Genomic DNA, 18,085 nt, shown 5'->3' on the forward strand with positions numbered 1-18,085 from the left:
GAGAGGTCTCAGGGCCACTTGCCGCATTGACCCTTCTCTCCTCCACCTACAGAGCCGGTAGACCGACCCCCTGTGCTGCTGATTGCCAACTCACAGAACATCCTGGCTACGTACCTGAGTGGGGCCCAGGTCTCTACCATCACACCCACTAGCACACGGCAGACCACAGCCATGGACTTCAGCTACGCCAACGAGACGGTGTGCTGGGTGCACGTTGGGGACAGTGCTGCCCAGACACAGCTCAAATGTGCCCGCATGCCGGGCCTGAAGGGCTTCGTGGACGAGCACACCATCAACATCTCCCTCAGCCTGCACCGTGAGTCACCTGTTCCAGCTTGGAGGGCAGGGGAGATGGGCAAGACAGAGCCTGTCTGGGACAGAGTCAGAGGGGTATTCGGGATGACCCCCGTCTGGGGCAGGAGCCTAAACAAAAGCCGCTGACGGAGGCCGAGGCAGGGGGTTTCACATGATGACACTTGTTTGGAGCCGGGGCAGAGTTATGGCTGTGCTTCCTCCCCTCTCTCCGAGCTGAGTCTCTGATGGCTCCTGCATTTCTGGCTCAGGGCACAGAAGGGCCTCCCAGAAGAAGTGCCCGATGGGGGCAATAACTGGTCAACCTCCAGAGACCAGGGGCTGTCCCTTTTCAGAGAGAGGAGTGTTCATTAGTCCACAGAGGGGCTTTCCCACACAGCGAGAGCCAGAGCAAGGGAAAGAAGAGGCCTGGAACCAGAGGAGCCTGGCTAAGTTGTAGCTGAGGGCAAAGGAGCCGCGGCCAGGCTGGGTCCAATCTCCTCTTCCATTATTTCTCTTGGGGACATCTCCAGAACGGACTCCCTGCTGCAGCATGGCTGTAGGGGTCCTGAGGCTGTTTCTAGGGGGCTTTGTGGCAGGAATGAGCCCAGAGGAGGAGCCGTGAGCGCTGGGGCCACGTGAGCGTTCTCAGATATCCTGGATGTCCCCCTTCGGGGCTCCCTCCCAGGCCATACTTTGCTGTCTCAGAGGTGGCAGATGGGCTGTCACTGGGGATGGGGCCAGGGCATAGATCCACTGCCTGGAGCCGTCCTGCTCATCTCAGATGCTGCTACATAAACAAACAAAACATCTGGCATCATCACATTTCCAGGAAATGCACCACAGGGCTGAGGGGGGAGGTCTGGCCTACGGTTGCAACCCGCGGGAGAGAGGGTAACTTGATCTGTGACCTTGAGTAAACCAGAACTCCCTGTCTCTGCTTTGATTTCCTAATCTGCATAATGGGTTTGAGCCTGTCTGGCGAGATCAGATAAATTGCAGAGAAAGCCAGAAGTAACTAGAGGCCAGCGCACACAAGGTTTAGGATGGTAAACCTGGGTCCTGTCTAGAAGATCTTGAAGTTCCTTCTCTGGGTCCCCATGTGATGATCCCCACAGAAGACCAAAATCCCAGGAGGACACAAGGGCTTAGTTTTTGAGGGAGCAGGGGTTCCTCCAAGAGCCCCCGCCCTCTTGCAGCCCCATTGTGTGGTCCACACCTCAGCTGCGGCCCTTCCACAGCATCCCAATAGCTGTTGGTGACCAAGGCTCACCTGTGATAGACCTGTCCTCCTTGGAGTGCTGGGCTGGGGGCTGCTGTGCCTGGTCGGCTGAGCTCTTGAGGGGTGGGCAGTTGTGGTAGGTTGGGTAGTATCAGGGTGAGACCCCATGAGACAGCTGTCTTCTCCCTGTTCCTTGTCGACGGTCCCACCCAACAGGCTGTCTGGGCAAACAGCTCCAGCAGTTCCCTCCCTGGCCCTGCCTCAGGGCGGCCAATGGGCTGATGAGCTTGTGGATAGGTGGCTGGCAGGGGTGCCCTGACGGGAACATTTTTTGCTCTGGCCTGGCCCCTCTCCTGCCTTTCTCCCCAGGAGAAGCAGGAAATAACCTCAGGTGGGTGCCCCTCCCTTGGCAAACAGAGCCTTGCCTTCAAAGTCTGCTAGATTCGTTGGGCCCCTCTGGGGCAGAGTCCAGGAGGCCAGAAGAGACCGGAAGGTTCTGGGGAGAAATGCTGCTGGGGCAAATGAATGGGTTCCTCTTGCCCCAGCCTCTGTCCCTTCCTCCTGCCCTACCCCCACCCCACGCCCCATGCCGCCTGAATGTCTGGCTGTCACCCTGAGGATGGTTGTTTTGCTCTCATCCCACAAACTAATTATGGGCCCTGAGCTGAGGATGTCGGAAGTGTCTCTCCCCAGCACCCTCCCCCCGCCCCCAGTTTATCCCCCTTCCCAGGAGAGGCTGATGGCCTGCCCTGGTGTGCAGCGTGGCTGGTCCCAGGCACTCACCTGCGCAGTGGGCTGCTGGCCTGTAATTAGCTCCCCCAGGGGCAGGAAGAAGAAAGGCTGCTGCTTTCTCCTGCTTTCTCTCTGCCCTCTGGGGGAGCCCTCTCTGCAATCATGCCATTCTTCGCCGACCCTGACCTCCGTCGGACCCCTGGCCTGAGCCCCATGCAGGGGGAGGAGTCTGACAAGGGAGAGGTGCTGGAGCCCAGAGCCCAGAGGCTGAGAAGCCCGCCTGCTGGTGTGGGAAGAAGGGGGAGCCTGCCCTGGAGAAAACTCTGGAAACAGAAATAGAATAGAAAGAAGGAAGGAGGCCAGGAAGTGAGCCTGTTTCACATGGGTCCTTGGGCGTTTGTGAGCCAGGCCTGCTCTGACTCCTGAGCCCTCGGAGGGCCCCTCCCAGGCCCCACAGTGGCTGGTGCGGCTTCATGACTGGCTCCGTGGAATAGGCTTAGGGCCGAAGTCTGGCCTTTTCCTGTCTGAGCCCAGCTCCTTCCCTCTGTTTCTACTCAAGAGTGGGGAGAGACCTACTGACCGCATCCTCACTCGTTCTGACAGGTGTGTGTGCGTGTGCGTGCGTGTGTGTCTGCGTGTGTGTGTGTGTGTGTGTGTTTTCATCCCTTAACAGGCTGGGCTGCCAGCGCTTCCTCCCCCAGCCTGTGTCTTGCATTGGCCTGGGTTGGGGGGTGGGTCTTAGAAATCAGTCCTCATCTCTTCTCCTCCCTCCTGGGATGTAATTCCACGGTCCATCCTCCCCTCTGCCGCTGCCCCAGCAGGACGGGGATGTCTCTGAGGACTCTGATCCCATGACTAGAGAACATGATGGGGTGAGCCAGGAGACCCTCAGGGAAGACCGTGTCCCACCCCTCAGGGCTTACTACTGCCTTTCCCAAAGCCGGAATGCCTTGATTTTTAGGTCGTGTATGGATGTGCGTTTTTTATTGTTATAGTTATGTTTTTATGTAATACCCATTAGAAGCTCCTACAACCAGCATATCAAACCTGCGACTTCATAGATTGTTTAGGATGCAGCAAAATAAGAAAAGTGAGTTGATGTAAAGAAACGGTAGAGCAGGCTGTGCACAAACATGGGAAGCATTTTGAAAGTGACAGACAAAAGACTGAAGTTCTGGAAACCGAGGCCCAGAGGGGTCGACAGGCCTGGCCTGCCCACCCTACCCCCCACTTCTGACCACCCTCTCAAGGAACCTCAGGCCCTGTCCAGCCCCCTGCAGGGCCGCCCCTGGGCAGGGCTGGAGGTCAAGTCTGCTTCACCCCCAGCCCAGCCCGGCCCTGCACTGTCTAGGCTTCACTCCTCTGACCTGTCCTCCCTGAGCTTTGAGGATGTTTCTGCTGTAGAAAGAAAGAGCACAGACTGCAGGGGCGGGGCCCTGGGAAGATGTGTGTGTGTGGTGAGGGGAGGTTCTGAGGTTGCAGATAGAGGCCTTGAAGGACATAAGGTTTGCTGAAGTCACTTCATTCGGGGCTGTGTATGAGGGAATGCTCTGGAGGGGCCCTTGGGGGTCCTAGGGTTTCTTCCCTGTACCATGCTGCATGGGGAAGGAGGAGATTGGAGGGGAGGCCCAGAAAATTCCTCCTAGGCTGCAGGCTGCAAGGTTGCGAAATGGGTCCCCAAATCCAGCTGGCCAGCTTCACTTTTCCCTCCCTCTCGTGTGTGTGTGTGTGTGTGTGTGTGTGTGTGTGTGTGTGTGTTTAAAATCACAACAGGAAATAGGGCAGTGATTTGTCTAGCGAAGGGGCACAGAAAGAGAGAGTATCTCCTCTGAGTCTGATGAACTGGCTTCCCTGCTGGAAGGGGAGCCATGCTCCCACTGAGCTGGGCACCCAAGGCCCTCTCGGCTCCCACCCCAGCCTACAGAACACTTCCAGTGTCACGGATGAAAACTGGCCACCTGCTTCTTTGGCCTTTCCACCCATTGGGTGTCAGAATATTGGGGGGCTCTCGCCAGCCTGCTCTTGGCCTTGGGCCCCCCGCATCCCGGTGCTTTTGCTTCCCATTCCCATTCCAAGTTTCCTAATCATTTAATGGCCCTTCTCTCCTCTTCCTGGCCAGGCCAGCCCTGTGTCTCCCGGCACAGCTCCAGCCCAGTCCTCTCCTCCCCCGCTGTCTCCTTGAAGTTGCCTCTCCACCCAGCCTGCGCCCAACAACCCCCTCCCTGTTTTCAAGCCAGAGGAAGTAACTTAAGCAAGAGAGATGTGTTTTAGAGCCCAGCAAGAATTTCTCAATAGTGGGAAGACCCTTGTTCTGATTCTGAATCAGAGTTGCAGAGTCCAAGCATCTCATCCCCGGGACCCAGGACTGAGAGCCTGTGTGGACCTGGGCCACTCAGGGGAGGGGAGCGGGGCTGGAAGTACAAGCGGGGCAGGAAGGGAGCCCAGGGACAGAGCTGACCCAGTGTGGCTGATCCCCGGACCTGCTGGTGGAACAAGAAGGGCTGAAATCAGGACCCAGCATGAAACAGGAGTGTGAGCACGTGCCATTTAGCAAAACTTCTGCCAGGCCTGCCCGGGGGTCTCCTCCCTACCTGCAAAGGCCCCGGGCTCCCCAGCGTCTCCCCCAGCCCTTGGGTGAGATCCCAGAGTGGCTCTGACAAGCAAGAACGTTGCGTGACAGACGTCTTGTCCCACTGTCTTAGGCATCCTCAGGCCAGAAAAGGAGGATCCTGGCAATAGAAGGGAAGGAAAAAATTAAGTCCCAGCTCTAGGACAACAGAGTGAGCACTCGGCATTCACCAAATATTTGCTGAATGAATCAGTACGTGTGTGTCAGGTGCTAGGGACAAAAATGAAAGACCTGCCCTGCCCTCACAATATTTGTAATCAGGTAAGCAGGCTGTGATAAAAGGGGCTTATGGAAGCCTGCAATACAGGAATTTTCCTTCTGGGGGCCTGAACTATCTTGAAGAATAAGTAGTAGGTGTCAGCCCCAAACTGCCCACCTGGAGGGCCTACCTTCAGTCAGGAGGCCACAGGGCTCTGGCTGGAGGTACAGATGGAAAAGGTGAGGAAGGATGGGGTTGAGGTGAGGGAGGATCGTGCAGTGGTATGAACAACAGCTCCCATTTGTGGAGCGTTTATCATGGGCCAGGCCCCATGCTAAGTGCTGTTAATGTACCATCCCATCCCAGATCCGCAGACCGAGACTCAGAGACATCAAGTGACTTGCCCATAGTTCCACAGTTGGAAGGTGACAGAACTAGGATTCACACCCAGGCTGTCAGTGTCTGGAGGCTGTCTGGGCCCAGGGCAGAGCAGAGTGATGGGAGAGGCAGGGGAGTTTTCTGGAATAAGGGCAAGAACTCGGTGTCTTCACTGGGGATGCAGTTAAGGTGGAAATGGGATTTTCCTTCCTCGTCCAGGGACCTGGTACCCTATTCTGCAATCTTTAGGTGTATGGATGTGTTGGGGGATATTTCCTCAAAGCATAGAGACTCTCCTTCTTCCCCAGAATTATTTTAGGAAGAGTGACTAGAATCCTGCGGCTGAAGTTAGGGTCTTCTTGGGAATGGGCTGGGGCTGTTGTTTTTGGAAAAGCAGCCACCAGTTTAGGGAGACGCCTCTTGAATGACGTGAAGGAGGGCGACGTCGAGGAAAGCTGGAGTGGTGGCGAGTGCCGAGCGCTGAGCATCAGCGTTGGGGCACAGGGAGGGCTCAGCAGTTACAAACACACAGCCCAGGTCTATTCTGGGGCCTGGAACTGAAAGTCCTTTGTGATATCGCAGGCAGGCTGTGGTCTATCCTCTGTCTTATTACCCTCCCAGCTTCCTGGCCTCCTTCTCTACCCTGGGATCCCTAACCCCTCAGCCTCCAGACCAGCCCCACACTCCTCCCATCACCACACAGCATCCCACCCCTTGGGTTTACAGGATTCTCCCGTCTTCAGGATCTCTGGGGCCTTTGGCCATAGAGCCCTTGTGGAGGGTGCTGTGAGGTGGATCAGTCCCGAGAAGGCTGGGTCACGAGGGGCCAGCTGCCCTCTGGGTGTGTGGAGACAGAATGTCAGGTCCTGCAGGCCGAAGCCCAGGACTCCAGTTGCCCCCTCCACGCCCCGGGACAGGGGGCAGTGGCCCAGACACTGCCTGCAGGGAGCCCGGGAGGGAAGGTGCCCTCTCCCGATCTGAGCCCGTCTCACTACACTTGGAATGGGAAGAGTGGCCCAGCGTGTGTGTGCGTGTGAGTGTGTGCATGTGTGTGAGTGTATGTGGTGGGGTGTGCAGAGGAGTCTGGACTTGAGAAGAGAGGAAGATAATGTGGTGGAGGGGTTGGATAACAAAGGATTTTTGCTTGCAACTAATAGTCTCCAGCTGCAAAAATACCAAAGGGGAGCCCAGGCCGGGCTGGGGACTCCAGTTCTTGCCAACTCCTCACCGGCCTGCTGAGTGGGGCCCTGCCTGGCCTTTGGGAGGTGGAAGAGGAGACGAGCCAAGGGTAAACATCTGAGAGCCGGACGATCCCTCTGCCTTCCTTCCCAGGCCAGCAGGGAGGCTCGAAGGTCAGCCATCCTGAGGCTGCAGGGGAGGACGTGGAACTGCATCTGGGATGGGGGGGCATCAGATCCCTTCAGGTTTCTTCCTCCTCCCCTCTTGCCGAGGGAGGGTGGATCGGGGAGCAGGGGAAGGGTGTTGCCAGCCTTGGAGCTGGGCAGTGACTCAGGGAAGCCTCAGGAAGTTGGAGAGAAGGACGCAGCTGCCCCAGCTGGTGCTGGGAAAACAGCTTTGAGTGATGAGGTTCGTCTGCATGCCAGCATCCCCCAGACCCCCACCGTGCCCACCAAGTAAAGGGCACACAGCCCTGTTTGCCTTTCACCCACCCTGCTGGCTGCCTGGGACTGCGGCAGGGTCCACCCCTCCCCCCCGCGCCCCCCCCACCCCGGCCCCAGCTTGGGACCTTGGTTTCCTCTGGATGGGGTCCAGCAGCGTTCATTTTCATCTGTTTTCTCTGTGGTCACAGTGTGGGGTAGTTTGCTCGCCTAACCCCTGCACTGGGCCCTCTTCCTCCCCGGCCTGGGATCCACGCACCCAGGCTGCTCTGCCCCCTCTCTTTGACCTTGTCAGGAGGGGACAGTACTGGGGCTCCGAGGAGAGAGTTGCTGGGTTTAGGGACACATCAGCAGTCACAGGGGTAACACCTCATCCCTGTGACCTCTTTCTCCAGGCATCTTGGGGTGGGGTTCAACAGGGGGGACCTGAAGAGGAAACTAGTTTGGTGAAGAGTCTCAGACTGGCTCTTTCCCTTCCTCCCTCAGCCTAAGTCCTGTGACTGTGAGTCAGTGTCAGGGCCTGGCCAAGTTCCCTGGGAGCCGTGTTCCTGTTCCCTGTGCCCCCCACCCCTACCCACTGTTAGGAAACAGCCCCTGAATCCCTGTGAGGGAGGGGGGAGGATTAGGGAGGGCTGAGCAGAAAGCCTAGTCATTATACCTGTAGCCGTGTAGGGATTGAATAATCCTTACCAGGTTGAGTGTGGCTAGTGGGGATTTCAGTAAAAAATAAATAAATAAAAAAGTTTCAGCCAGAGACAGGTGGTCCAAAGACTCCTTTACCTGCTGAGGAAATTGGTGGAAGTGGAGTGCAAGGCAGGGGTCCCAGGGAGTCATTGTCTTGGAAACATCCCTGCTTGCAAGAGGTATCACCTCTGATAGTGGTAGTTGGAGGGGGCAGTGGGTGGATGGGAGCCAGTGGGTCCTGGAGAGAGGGAGCCACACCGCCCCCCAGGAGGCCAGCAGGGGTCCCGTCTCCAGACTTCCTGCCTCCTAGACTTCCTGCTGCCCTTGCCCCACCCCTGATCTCTTAGGCCCTTTTTGCCATAGACTGAGTATGGGCACCTGGTCTCCATCCTCTTCCCCCACTCCCACCCTTCTGAAGCTCCCCTTCTTTCTGAGCCATGCCTCAGTTTACCTTCAGAGTCCTTTGATGGCTCTCCTCCTCTGCACTCTCTCCTCCAGCCCTATATCTTTTTTTTTTTTTTTTTTTTTTTTTTGCGGTACGCGGGCCTCTCACCGTTGTGGCCTCTCCCGTTGCGGAGCACAGGCTCCGACGTGCAGGCCCAGCGGCCATGGCTCACGGGCCCAGCCGCTCCGCGGCATGTGGGATCCTCCCGGACCGGGGCACGAACCTGCGTCCCCTGCGTCGGCAGGCGGACTCTCAACCACTGCGTCACCAGGGAAGCCCTCCAGCCGTATATCTTATTCCCTGCTCCTTCCCACCCTTCCGAGGACTGGAGGAAATTGAGCAATAGGGACATTGAAGAAACAGGGAAATGGGAGTGAATACAGGAAGTTTGGCCCATGCCACTGGTTCCAACCTTTTGCCACCATGGACCTTCCCTTTTCCATCTCTGCGGGCCCCTTATTTGGACATTCTCTTCTCTCAGAGCGGATTTATTGATGGATACCCTGCTTTTCCACTTTTAAAAGTCATGCAGCGCGTACAGCTTCCAGTCCGTGCTCCTAGCTAGTGTGATATAACTCGACTTACCATACAAAGATGATGAAAGTCCAGCCAAAAGCAGAGATGTGTGATGTTGTATTAGCCTGAGTGCTCTTATCTAAAGTAAAAACAGATTTAAAAAATTCTGGAATGAGCTAGTAGACCTATCCTCACTGCCTTTTGGAACCCCAAGAAGTTGGTCCCATTCAAGCAGGGGCTAGAGTTGGGAAACCTGTCCGTCAGCCAACCAGCCACCAATCATCCAGTGCCCCTGTGTGCCCGCCCTGAGCTCGGCATGGGGAGCAGGGCGGTGTGGGAGGATACTCAGAGACTTCTCTTTGGAGAGACCCTGTTGGTGAAGGGTGGCCAAGAGCACAAGGCAAAACGTGCCGCTGCCAGTAGCTCCCGTAAGAGCTCAGGGAGGAGAGACAGCCGTGGCATGGGTGGTGGAGGAGGGCACCCCAGAGGAGGTGGGCTTCCCACGGTAGGTTCTGCACCAGCAGAGGGTGGGCATGTCTGTGGGAGGACCTCCCCCATAGCCCTTTCATTCACACTCTCCAGACGTGGAACAGATGGCCATCGACTGGCTGACAGGCAACTTCTACTTTGTGGATGACATCGATGATAGGATCTTTGTCTGCAACCGAAACGGGGACACGTGTGTCACTTTGCTAGACCTGGAGCTCTACAACCCCAAGGGCATTGCACTGGACCCTGCCATGGGGTGAGCGGGGCAGGCAGGGGCACTGGCCCTGGAACAGGGAGGCAGAGGCTGTGGTAGAAGGGAGGGTGCCCGGTGTCCAGACCCCATTTAACATGCCATCTGCTCACAGGAAGGTGTTCTTCACTGACTACGGGCAGATCCCCAAAGTGGAGCGCTGTGATATGGACGGGCAGAACCGCACCAAGCTGGTCGACAGCAAGATTGTGTTTCCTCACGGCATCACGCTGGACCTGGTCAGCCGCCTCGTCTACTGGGCCGATGCCTACCTGGACTACATTGAGGTGGTGGACTACGAGGGCAAGGGCCGGCAGACCATCATCCAGGGCATCCTGGTGAGGAGGAAGTCTCGGCCGGGAAACCCTTCTCTGGGCCTCTTGGGAGGGCGGGGGACAGAATGGGAGCGTGGTTGCCCTGAGCCCTCTGGTAGGGAGGGGGTGGGCACGAGCATCTGGGGGAAAGGACAGAACATGGCTTCCGCTCGGACGGCCACAGTCATTTTAGAGACCACCTTTTACTTCCCTTTTCTCATTTGAGTTGGGTTCTTACAACAAGCCCCTGGAAAATGAGCAGTCAGGTGTCTCAGTTCCCTTTTGGCGGCTGAAAAAAGGCAGGATTCAAAGAGGTTAAGTGATTTGCTTGAGGTTACACAGCTGGGAAATAGCACTTGAACCTAGTCCAGAAGCCCTTCCAGTTCAGAGATGACACCTCTCTTCTGGGATAATTAGGGGGACCCTCCATCCCGATTTGCCTGAGACTGTCCCAGTGTCAGCCCTGAAAGTCCCCTGGGCCAGTCTTGGACAAACTGGGACAGTTGGTTACCTTAGATACATTATGCAGGTAGCAGAGGCTGTTATCAGGCTTGCTTGGGGTGAGTCTGTTCTCTCAACCTTCCCAAAAGCTGGGAGCTAGAGGCGGGCTAAGCATGTTCCCTGTGGACAGAGTGTAGGGCCCAACTCTACTTCAGTGCAAAATCATCCCATCATTGAATATGTGCCTGGTTCTGAGAGGGACATGGTTCCTGCCCTCAAGGGGTTTGAGCGGAGTGGGTAGAGTAAACCCACAGATCACCAGACAGTGGATTACAGCCAGAAATGGAGTGTGGAAGGAGAGACTGTCCTCTCTGGTTAGAAGGTTCCAGAAGCCCTTCAAAGAGATGCTCTGTGAAGGATGGATGGGATTTGACAAGCATATCTCAAGAACAGGATAGTCCAGAGGAGACAGGAGTAAAGCACGGAGTCAGACAACCGTGGAGTGAGTTTGGGGATGCAAGTTATGGAGTCTGGAAGAGAAGCTGAGGGGCTCACCAGGGGCAGAGGGAGGATTCTCTTCTCCTCATGTTGACCGTTCCTGCCTGCCCACCTCAGATCGAGCACCTGTATGGCCTGACCGTGTTTGAGAATTATCTCTACGCCACCAACTCAGACAACGCCAACGCCCAGCAGAAGACGAGCGTGATCCGCGTGAACCGCTTCAACAGCACCGACTACCAGGTCGTCACCCGTGTGGACAAGGGAGGTGCCCTCCACATCTACCACCAGCGGCGTCAGCCCCGAGGTGAGCGGGGTTCCACAGCCCCGCCAGGGACACCCCTGATTCTCTTGTGGCATGAGTGCTTCTCCTAGCCATCCACCCCAGACTACCTCCTCTCCACCGTCTGCTTCCCCCGCCGCCCCTTCCTGCCCGTCAGCCTCCAGATCCCACCCCCAGGGAGCCCCTTGCCCCTATTCTGCTCAGGACGTAGATCACCCCTCCCAGTTCCCTGGCTGGTCTAGAGTAGAAGTGCCTGGCTGTGGGCAACAGTGTGACTCTGTCCCCTGACCACAGAGGTCCCCACCCAAGAGTCTGAAGGCTGGGTGGTGTCAGAGCAGAGGAATGCCAGTCCCGTGGCTTCCGAATCCCCAGAGGGGGCAACAGGCACAAAGACCTTAGCAGGAGGGAGAGTGGTCAGACTGCAGGAAGCCTTCTCAAGGCCTGGGCACAGGGGCTTCGAGGGGTCCTGACCAGCTCTCCATCCTGCCCCAGTGAGGAGCCACGCCTGCGAGAATGACCAGTACGGGAAGCCGGGAGGCTGCTCCGACATCTGTCTGCTGGCCAACAGTCACAAGGCGCGGACCTGCCGCTGCCGCTCCGGCTTCAGCCTGGGCAGTGATGGGAAGTCGTGCAAGAGTGAGTGACAGGGAAGGGCTTGTGTGCCTGCTGGGGTGGGACGGGAGGGGTCCTTACCCGCCTCCCACAGCCCAGCTGCATCTGTCTGAGATGCAGAAAGATGGTAGGGGCTTACCCAAAGTTTCGCCCTGGTGAGGGACAGGGATGCGACTTGCACTCCCATCCGAGAGCAGGGCTTATCCCGCTCCCCCACTCAGGCTCCGGAGAACGCTGTCGACTGGCCCATTCATCCCTTCATTCCTTCCTTCATTCAACAAGTATCTAGTGAGCGCACACTATGTCTGGCACTGTCCTGGCAGTGAGGGTTCAGCAGTAAACAAGATAGACGTTGTCTCTGGCCTCATGGAGCTTATAGTCTGGAAGGGGAAGCAGACAAACACATAAATAACTTGCGGTGAGGGTAGGTGTTAGGAAGAAAATAAAGTGCAGCTTAGAGTTAATGACAGCGAAGGCTCCAGTTTAGACGACAGTCAGGGAAGGCTTCTCTGCGGAGGCGATAGTAACGTCAAGCGCGCTGTGAAATGAGGAAGTGAATCATGAGAATCATGTACCTGAAAGGAGAGCGTTTCCGGCAGAGGGAATCTGTAGCGCCCAGGCTCAGAGGCCAGCGTGAGCTTGGCGGGCCGGAGAGCAGAGAGGCGGCAGGGGGACGGGAGCGGGGCAGCGCGTGAGTGAGGGGAGATGAGGAAGGGTGTTGGATTATATTCTAACTGGAATGAGAAGCTCTGGGTGGCTTAACAGATTTGAGTCACGTTTGTAGAAATGATCACGCTAGCTGCTGGGCGGAGGATGGGCAGCAGGGAAGTGGCAGGACGCTGTTTTGCGGCGTAGGCAAGAAGTGACATGGCTTAGACTAGGATGAACAGAGGAAGTGGTCAAAAGGGACCTGATTCCAACATATTTGGGCCGCTAATTTCACTACTCAACAGAGGGCACTTACTGAAGACATGCTACTTCCACCCCATTTCTCACCCCTAGGGTGCATAGGAAAAACCCCCAGGGCGTTGTTCCCTGGACCTTACATGCTATGTGTCTGTCCATGTGGTTCAGACCCCCTGCCGTCCCCACACCCTTGACCCAGTACAGCCGGGGCGTTGGCTGGGTGGTGGTCGCGTGTGTGTGTGTGTGTGTGTGTGTGTGTGTGTGTGTGTGTGTGTCTGACTTTGTGCCCCTCCTTGTGCCTGCCTTAGAGCCGGAACACGAGCTATTCCTCGTGTATGGCAAGGGCCGGCCAGGCATCATCCGGGGCATGGATATGGGGGCCAAGGTCCCCGACGAGCACATGATCCCCATCGAGAACCTCATGAACCCCCGGGCCCTGGACTTCCATGCTGAGACCGGCTTCATCTACTTTGCCGACACCACCAGCTACCTCATCGGCCGCCAGAAGATCGATGGCACTGAGCGGGAGACCATCCTGAAGGATGGTAAGGGCCCCAAAGTGGGCGGTGTGTGGATGGGACCCCCAAGGCACGTGCCCACCTGAGGCAGGAAGTGATTGGGGGCCTGGGCGTCTCTCTCCTGGTGCCCTTCCAGCGTGGAGAGTCCCCAGCTGACTGGCTAGCTGGGCTGGTTGGCATGGAGATGAGGGGATAGACAGATTGACCCCTGGGTGACCCCCTTCCTGGCTGAGCCGGGAAGAGGCCGGAGGATGGATGGCTAAGGCCGTGTGGGCCGTCCTTGCCAGCCTTGGGGAAACTCAGGGTCTCTCTGCCGTTGGCTCTGAGCCCCGGAGCTTCACGCGGCGCACAGCCGGGGAGAGGCCTGAGGCTCTGAATCGGCGCAGACACACCGGCACACGTGTGTACACACAGGGTCTGTGCAGCCAGACCTCACGGCCGCCAAGAGCTGCATGCTTACATGTCCTGAGAAAATTGTGTTTTGTGAATGGAATCCAGTTTTTCCCTCTGAGCTGCCCCAGCAGGTCCGCAGTGCACTGTCTTCTGAGTATCCATCGGCGTGGAGGCTCTGAGCCTCCGAGCGCTGCACCATGCCTCCCGGGTGTTAGGAGCTCCCAAATGTGCACTCGGGCCACCAGGACAGGGCTTCCTAACCAGTCAGTCTGGCTGGTGCTGGTTACCACCCCTTGGCCTGCTCTCCATCCCCCACCTCGGCTCAGAGAACCTCAGCCGTCAGCAATCATAAGACTTCGGGGAAATCAAAAGTAACTCCTCATCAGGAAAGGACTGGGGTTCCCTATACCAGGGATGCTATTTAGCTTGAGATGAAGCCTGTGGCTAAGTGAAAAATCACTCCCTAACTTACTCATTTTGTTAGCTCAGGAGTTTTAGGCCTGGGATGTGGCGTCGCACTTGTGCCCAGAGCCACATGCCTATTGCTTCAGCTGTCCACCCCAGCTCAGGCCCTGACGTGCCTTCTCAAGTGAGCCCACGTGTGCCACGTAGGTTTTCTTGCTGCCATGTGCAGCTTTTTTTTTTTGCGGTACGCGGGCCTCTCACTGTTGTGGCCTCTCCCGTTACGGAGCACAGGCTCCGGACGTGCAGGCTCAGCGGCCATGGCTCACGGGCCCAGCAGCTCCGCGGCATGTGGGATCCTTCCGGACCGGGGCATGAACCCGTGTCCCCTGCATCGGCAGGCGGACTCTCAACCACTGCGCCACCAGGGAAGCCCTGCCATGTGCAGCTTTGAGAGACCCCGACTCAACACAGATGTGGCAGCACAAACGACCTCCCAGGCTCCTTCCTCCAACCTCTCATTCCATCCCATCCCAGCCACTGTCTAGGGCACAGGAGTCTCCCTGCATTCCCCACTAGCCAAGTGCTCCAAGGTGCAGGTATCTTAAGAGCCAGAGGCCGGCAGATTTGAGCCTCTTTTGAGGCTCTCCCTCCTTGCTCCACCCCGCCCACTGCAGGCATACACAATGTGGAGGGAGTAGCTGTGGACTGGATGGGGGACAATTTGTATTGGACGGATGATGGGCCCAAGAAGACCATCAGTGTGGCCAGGCTGGAGAAGGCTGCTCAGACCCGCAAGACCTTAATCGAGGGCAAAATGACACACCCCAGGGCCATTGTGGTGGATCCGCTCAATGGGTGAGTCCTCCCACCGCCTTGGGAGGGGAGGAGCCAGGGACTGCATGGGCCTCAGGACTGGGGGATAAGAGAGAGAGTGGACAGGGGAGGGTAGCCGAGGTGGGATGCTTCGGTGAGAATTGGGCTGAAAGGGGAAAAGGTGTCCCCACCTACAGGGCAATGGAAGTGATGCTCTAAACACATACATAGAAATCTGGTCCTGTCACTCCCAGCGGGCCCTCCCCTGGCTCCCCTTGCCCTTATCAGCCCCGGGGTCCTACAGGGTCTGCCTGCAGCTCGTTTGACCTCATCTGCACCTCACATCCTGCATTTGCAAGTTCTGTCCCCACTGCCTGCTGTCTGTTCCTTAAACCAGCACTCCAGCTCTTCCTACCTCAGGGCTTTTGCTCTTGGAGTTCCTCTGCCTGGGGCTCCCAAGTATTTGCATATGTGGCTTCTTCTCAGCATTCACATCTCAGCTCAAATGCCACTTCCTCAGAGAGGCCTTCCCCACCGGCTGCCCAGGCACTCTCCATGCCGTGCCCCTGCTTCGAGTCCCTCCTGACTCCTATTGCTCTGTGTTGTGTGTGACCCTCTCGACTGACTTGTGTCTTGTCTGTGTCCTGGGTGGGACATATCCGTACGAGAGCAGGGGCTTTGGCTGCCTTGGTCTCTGCTGGGTCCTCCAGCGCCAGAACTGTGCCCAGCTCAGTAGGCATTCAACAAATATTTGTTGAGTGGAGGAATGAATGAATGAAATATGTGGGCTGAGGGTGAGCAGGGCAGGAAGACCCCCGTGAGAAGCTCTGGGATGCCCGTCTGGATTGGGATCACAGGGGAGGATGTTGATGGCAGGGGTGGCTATGTGGTGCTGACCAGTAGCTGCCCACAGGTGGATGTACTGGACTGACTGGGAGGAGGACCCCAAGGACAGTCGGCGAGGGCGGCTGGAGAGGGCCTGGATGGACGGCTCACACCGAGACATCTTTGTCACCTCCAAGACAGTACTTTGGCCCAATGGGCTGAGCCTGGACATCCCAGCTGGGCGCCTCTACTGGGTGGACGCTTTCTATGATCGCATCGAGACCATCCTGCTCAATGGCACGGACCGGAAGGTGGGCAGGCGTGCGCCTGTGTGTGGGTGTCCGTGTGTGCATTGCTGGACCACATTTCTGTGCGGTGAGGCTGTGTGTCTGAATGTGTGGGCGTCTGTGTGTGTCCGGGCCTGTGTGCTTCACGTGTGTTTACCTGTGAGCCTGTGGGTGTGTCCCTCTGTGTGCTTGTGTGCCTATGTCTTACGTTGTTCGAGGATTCGCTTCTATCAGAGTATCTCTGTGACCATGCACGTGGTCTGTGGGCCTGACCGCCTGTGTGAACACCTGAGCATACACATCGTGTGCGCCTCTGCCTGGCTGTGCACGTACAGGCAGCACACACTGGCGTGTGCCTGCACTGTGTGCCCCTGTACAGGTGCGAGATGCCTGGAGACGGTGTAGGCGCACGCTCGTTCATTCCGGGGGCTACGTCTTCATTCATGAGCCCCGTGCAAGCTTGGTGTGGACCAAGCTCTTTCATGGTGTGTAAGGCCCTTTATGGTGTGGCCCCTGACCGTCTCTGTGGTCCTCTTTCACCCTCTGCTCCCTGCATCCCGGCACTTGGAACAGCAGCACTAGACAGCTTTCAAGTCCAGCACACGTCAAGGTGCTGCCCTCTTTGCTGCTGCTCATGCAGATTCTTCTGCCTCCACCCAGCTCCTCCTCAGCTGGCACAGCACTCAGGGGCGGGCCGCCTCCTCTGGGGTGTCGTCTCCAGACCCCTCTCCGCCGTGGACAGCCTTGTGTGCCTTTCCTGAGACGACAGGCAGCTCTAGCGAAGGGCTCGCGTCTTTTCCATTTCTTAGTGCTGCCTTAACAGATCCTGGCAAACGTGTGGTGGATGAAGAAGCGAATGTATGGATCCTGGCTGTCTGCTCGCTACTCTGCGTGCGCGCGTGCGTGCGCGCGTGCGCCTGTGTTGGAGGGACATGAATGAACACGAATCGGCCCGAGAGAGGACTGCGGGCAAAGCCCCCCGTCAGCGCTCTGCTGGCTTCAGGGCCTGGCACTTCATGGCGTGCACCCCTGGGGGCTTCTAGGCTGATGGCCAGGCCATGGACATATGAGTGTACAGAACACTGACCGCCCCCGGGCCTCCCTGAGGCACCCCCACGTGTCTCCCAGCTCCTTGGTAACCTCTTCTCCATTCCTAGATTGTGTACGAGGGTCCGGAGCTGAACCACGCCTTTGGCCTGTGTCACCACGGCAACTACCTCTTCTGGACCGAGTACCGGAGTGGCAGTGTCTACCGCTTGGAACGGGGCACAGGAGGCACGCCCCCCATCGTGACCCTTCTGCGCAGCGAGCGGCCCCCCATTTTTGAGATCCGCATGTATGATGCCCAGCAGCAGCAAGGTACCCCTGGGCTGGGACTTGGGTCTGGGGTGGGACCTAGATCGGGGGGTGAGGGCACTAACTTTGGAGACTCTCGAGAAGAGAGGCCCCCACCCCAGTTTGACCTTCTGTGTTCCCTATCTCCCCCCTGCCCCATGACTGCATCTCCTCTTCTTCAACCCCTCCGTATTTCCTCTTTCTGTCTCATCCTTTTAATGCGTCTCCTCCCCCGGCCTCTCATCTCCCCTCTCTGGCCTTTCCTGACCCTGCTGAAACCCATCCCCTGTCCTCCCCGTCCTTCCTCCTCCCACCCGTGACCCCTCCTTCACAGTGGGTACCAACAAATGCCGGGTGAACAATGGCGGCTGCAGCAGCCTGTGCCTGGCCACCCCTGGGAGCCGCCAGTGTGCCTGTGCTGAGGACCAGGTGTTGGACACAGACGGTGTCACTTGTTTGGGTACGAGGGGCCCAGCTGGGGTGGGAGGTGGGGGAGCAGACCCCAGCAGGAGGAGGCCACGGTGTCCCCGTCGGAGATGAAGGAGGCAAAGAGGGCCCTGGGGGCAACAGGAGGTGAGGGGTGGGGTGAGAGAAGAAGGCTCTGAGGGCTGGAGGGGTGTTTCGGGGTGACCAGGGTGTGGGAGGTTTGGGAAGCCATGAAAATCAGGGAAACCAAGTGAGGAGCAGGACAGCTATGGAAAGAAAAAACCATTAACGTTTTACATTTATTTAATTGGGTAAACATCCCATAATTTACTGAACCATTTCTCTACTGTTGGACGTTTAGGTTGTTTCCAGTTTTTTGTTGTAATCACAGCCAGCATTTATTGAACACGGACTATGTACTACGCATGGTTATAAGCAGTCCTCATGCAGTAACTTATTTACTCCTTAAAATATTCCTGTAGGGAAGGTATCTTTATTACCCCAATTTATAGATGAAGAAATTGAGGCCCAAAGTTAGAGCAGGGGTTTGAACCCAGGAACCCTGACCCAGAGTC

At 57.2% G+C, this 18,085-nt stretch overlaps 1 protein-coding gene across 2 annotated transcripts in view; it reads left to right on the top strand.

Moving 5' to 3' along the window:
• LRP1 (LDL receptor related protein 1) overlaps nucleotides 1-18,085 on the top strand; it is a 78,783-nt gene that overhangs the window by 15,494 nt on the left and 45,204 nt on the right. For both annotated transcript variants that reach the window (XM_060025038.1, XM_060025039.1), the window contains exons 6-15: nucleotides 53-316; nucleotides 9,298-9,460; nucleotides 9,570-9,792; nucleotides 10,825-11,014; nucleotides 11,483-11,626; nucleotides 12,817-13,053; nucleotides 14,499-14,679; nucleotides 15,551-15,773; nucleotides 16,907-17,108; nucleotides 17,419-17,544. In XM_060025038.1, the coding sequence (XP_059881021.1) occupies nucleotides 53-316; nucleotides 9,298-9,460; nucleotides 9,570-9,792; nucleotides 10,825-11,014; nucleotides 11,483-11,626; nucleotides 12,817-13,053; nucleotides 14,499-14,679; nucleotides 15,551-15,773; nucleotides 16,907-17,108; nucleotides 17,419-17,544 (1,953 nt within the window). The remainder of the gene's footprint in view (nucleotides 1-52; nucleotides 317-9,297; nucleotides 9,461-9,569; nucleotides 9,793-10,824; nucleotides 11,015-11,482; nucleotides 11,627-12,816; nucleotides 13,054-14,498; nucleotides 14,680-15,550; nucleotides 15,774-16,906; nucleotides 17,109-17,418; nucleotides 17,545-18,085) is intronic.

The sequence above is a fragment of the Delphinus delphis genome, chromosome 11 (genome assembly GCF_949987515.2).
Source record: "Delphinus delphis chromosome 11, mDelDel1.2, whole genome shotgun sequence".
In the NCBI taxonomy this organism is placed as follows: Eukaryota; Metazoa; Chordata; class Mammalia; order Artiodactyla; family Delphinidae; genus Delphinus; species Delphinus delphis.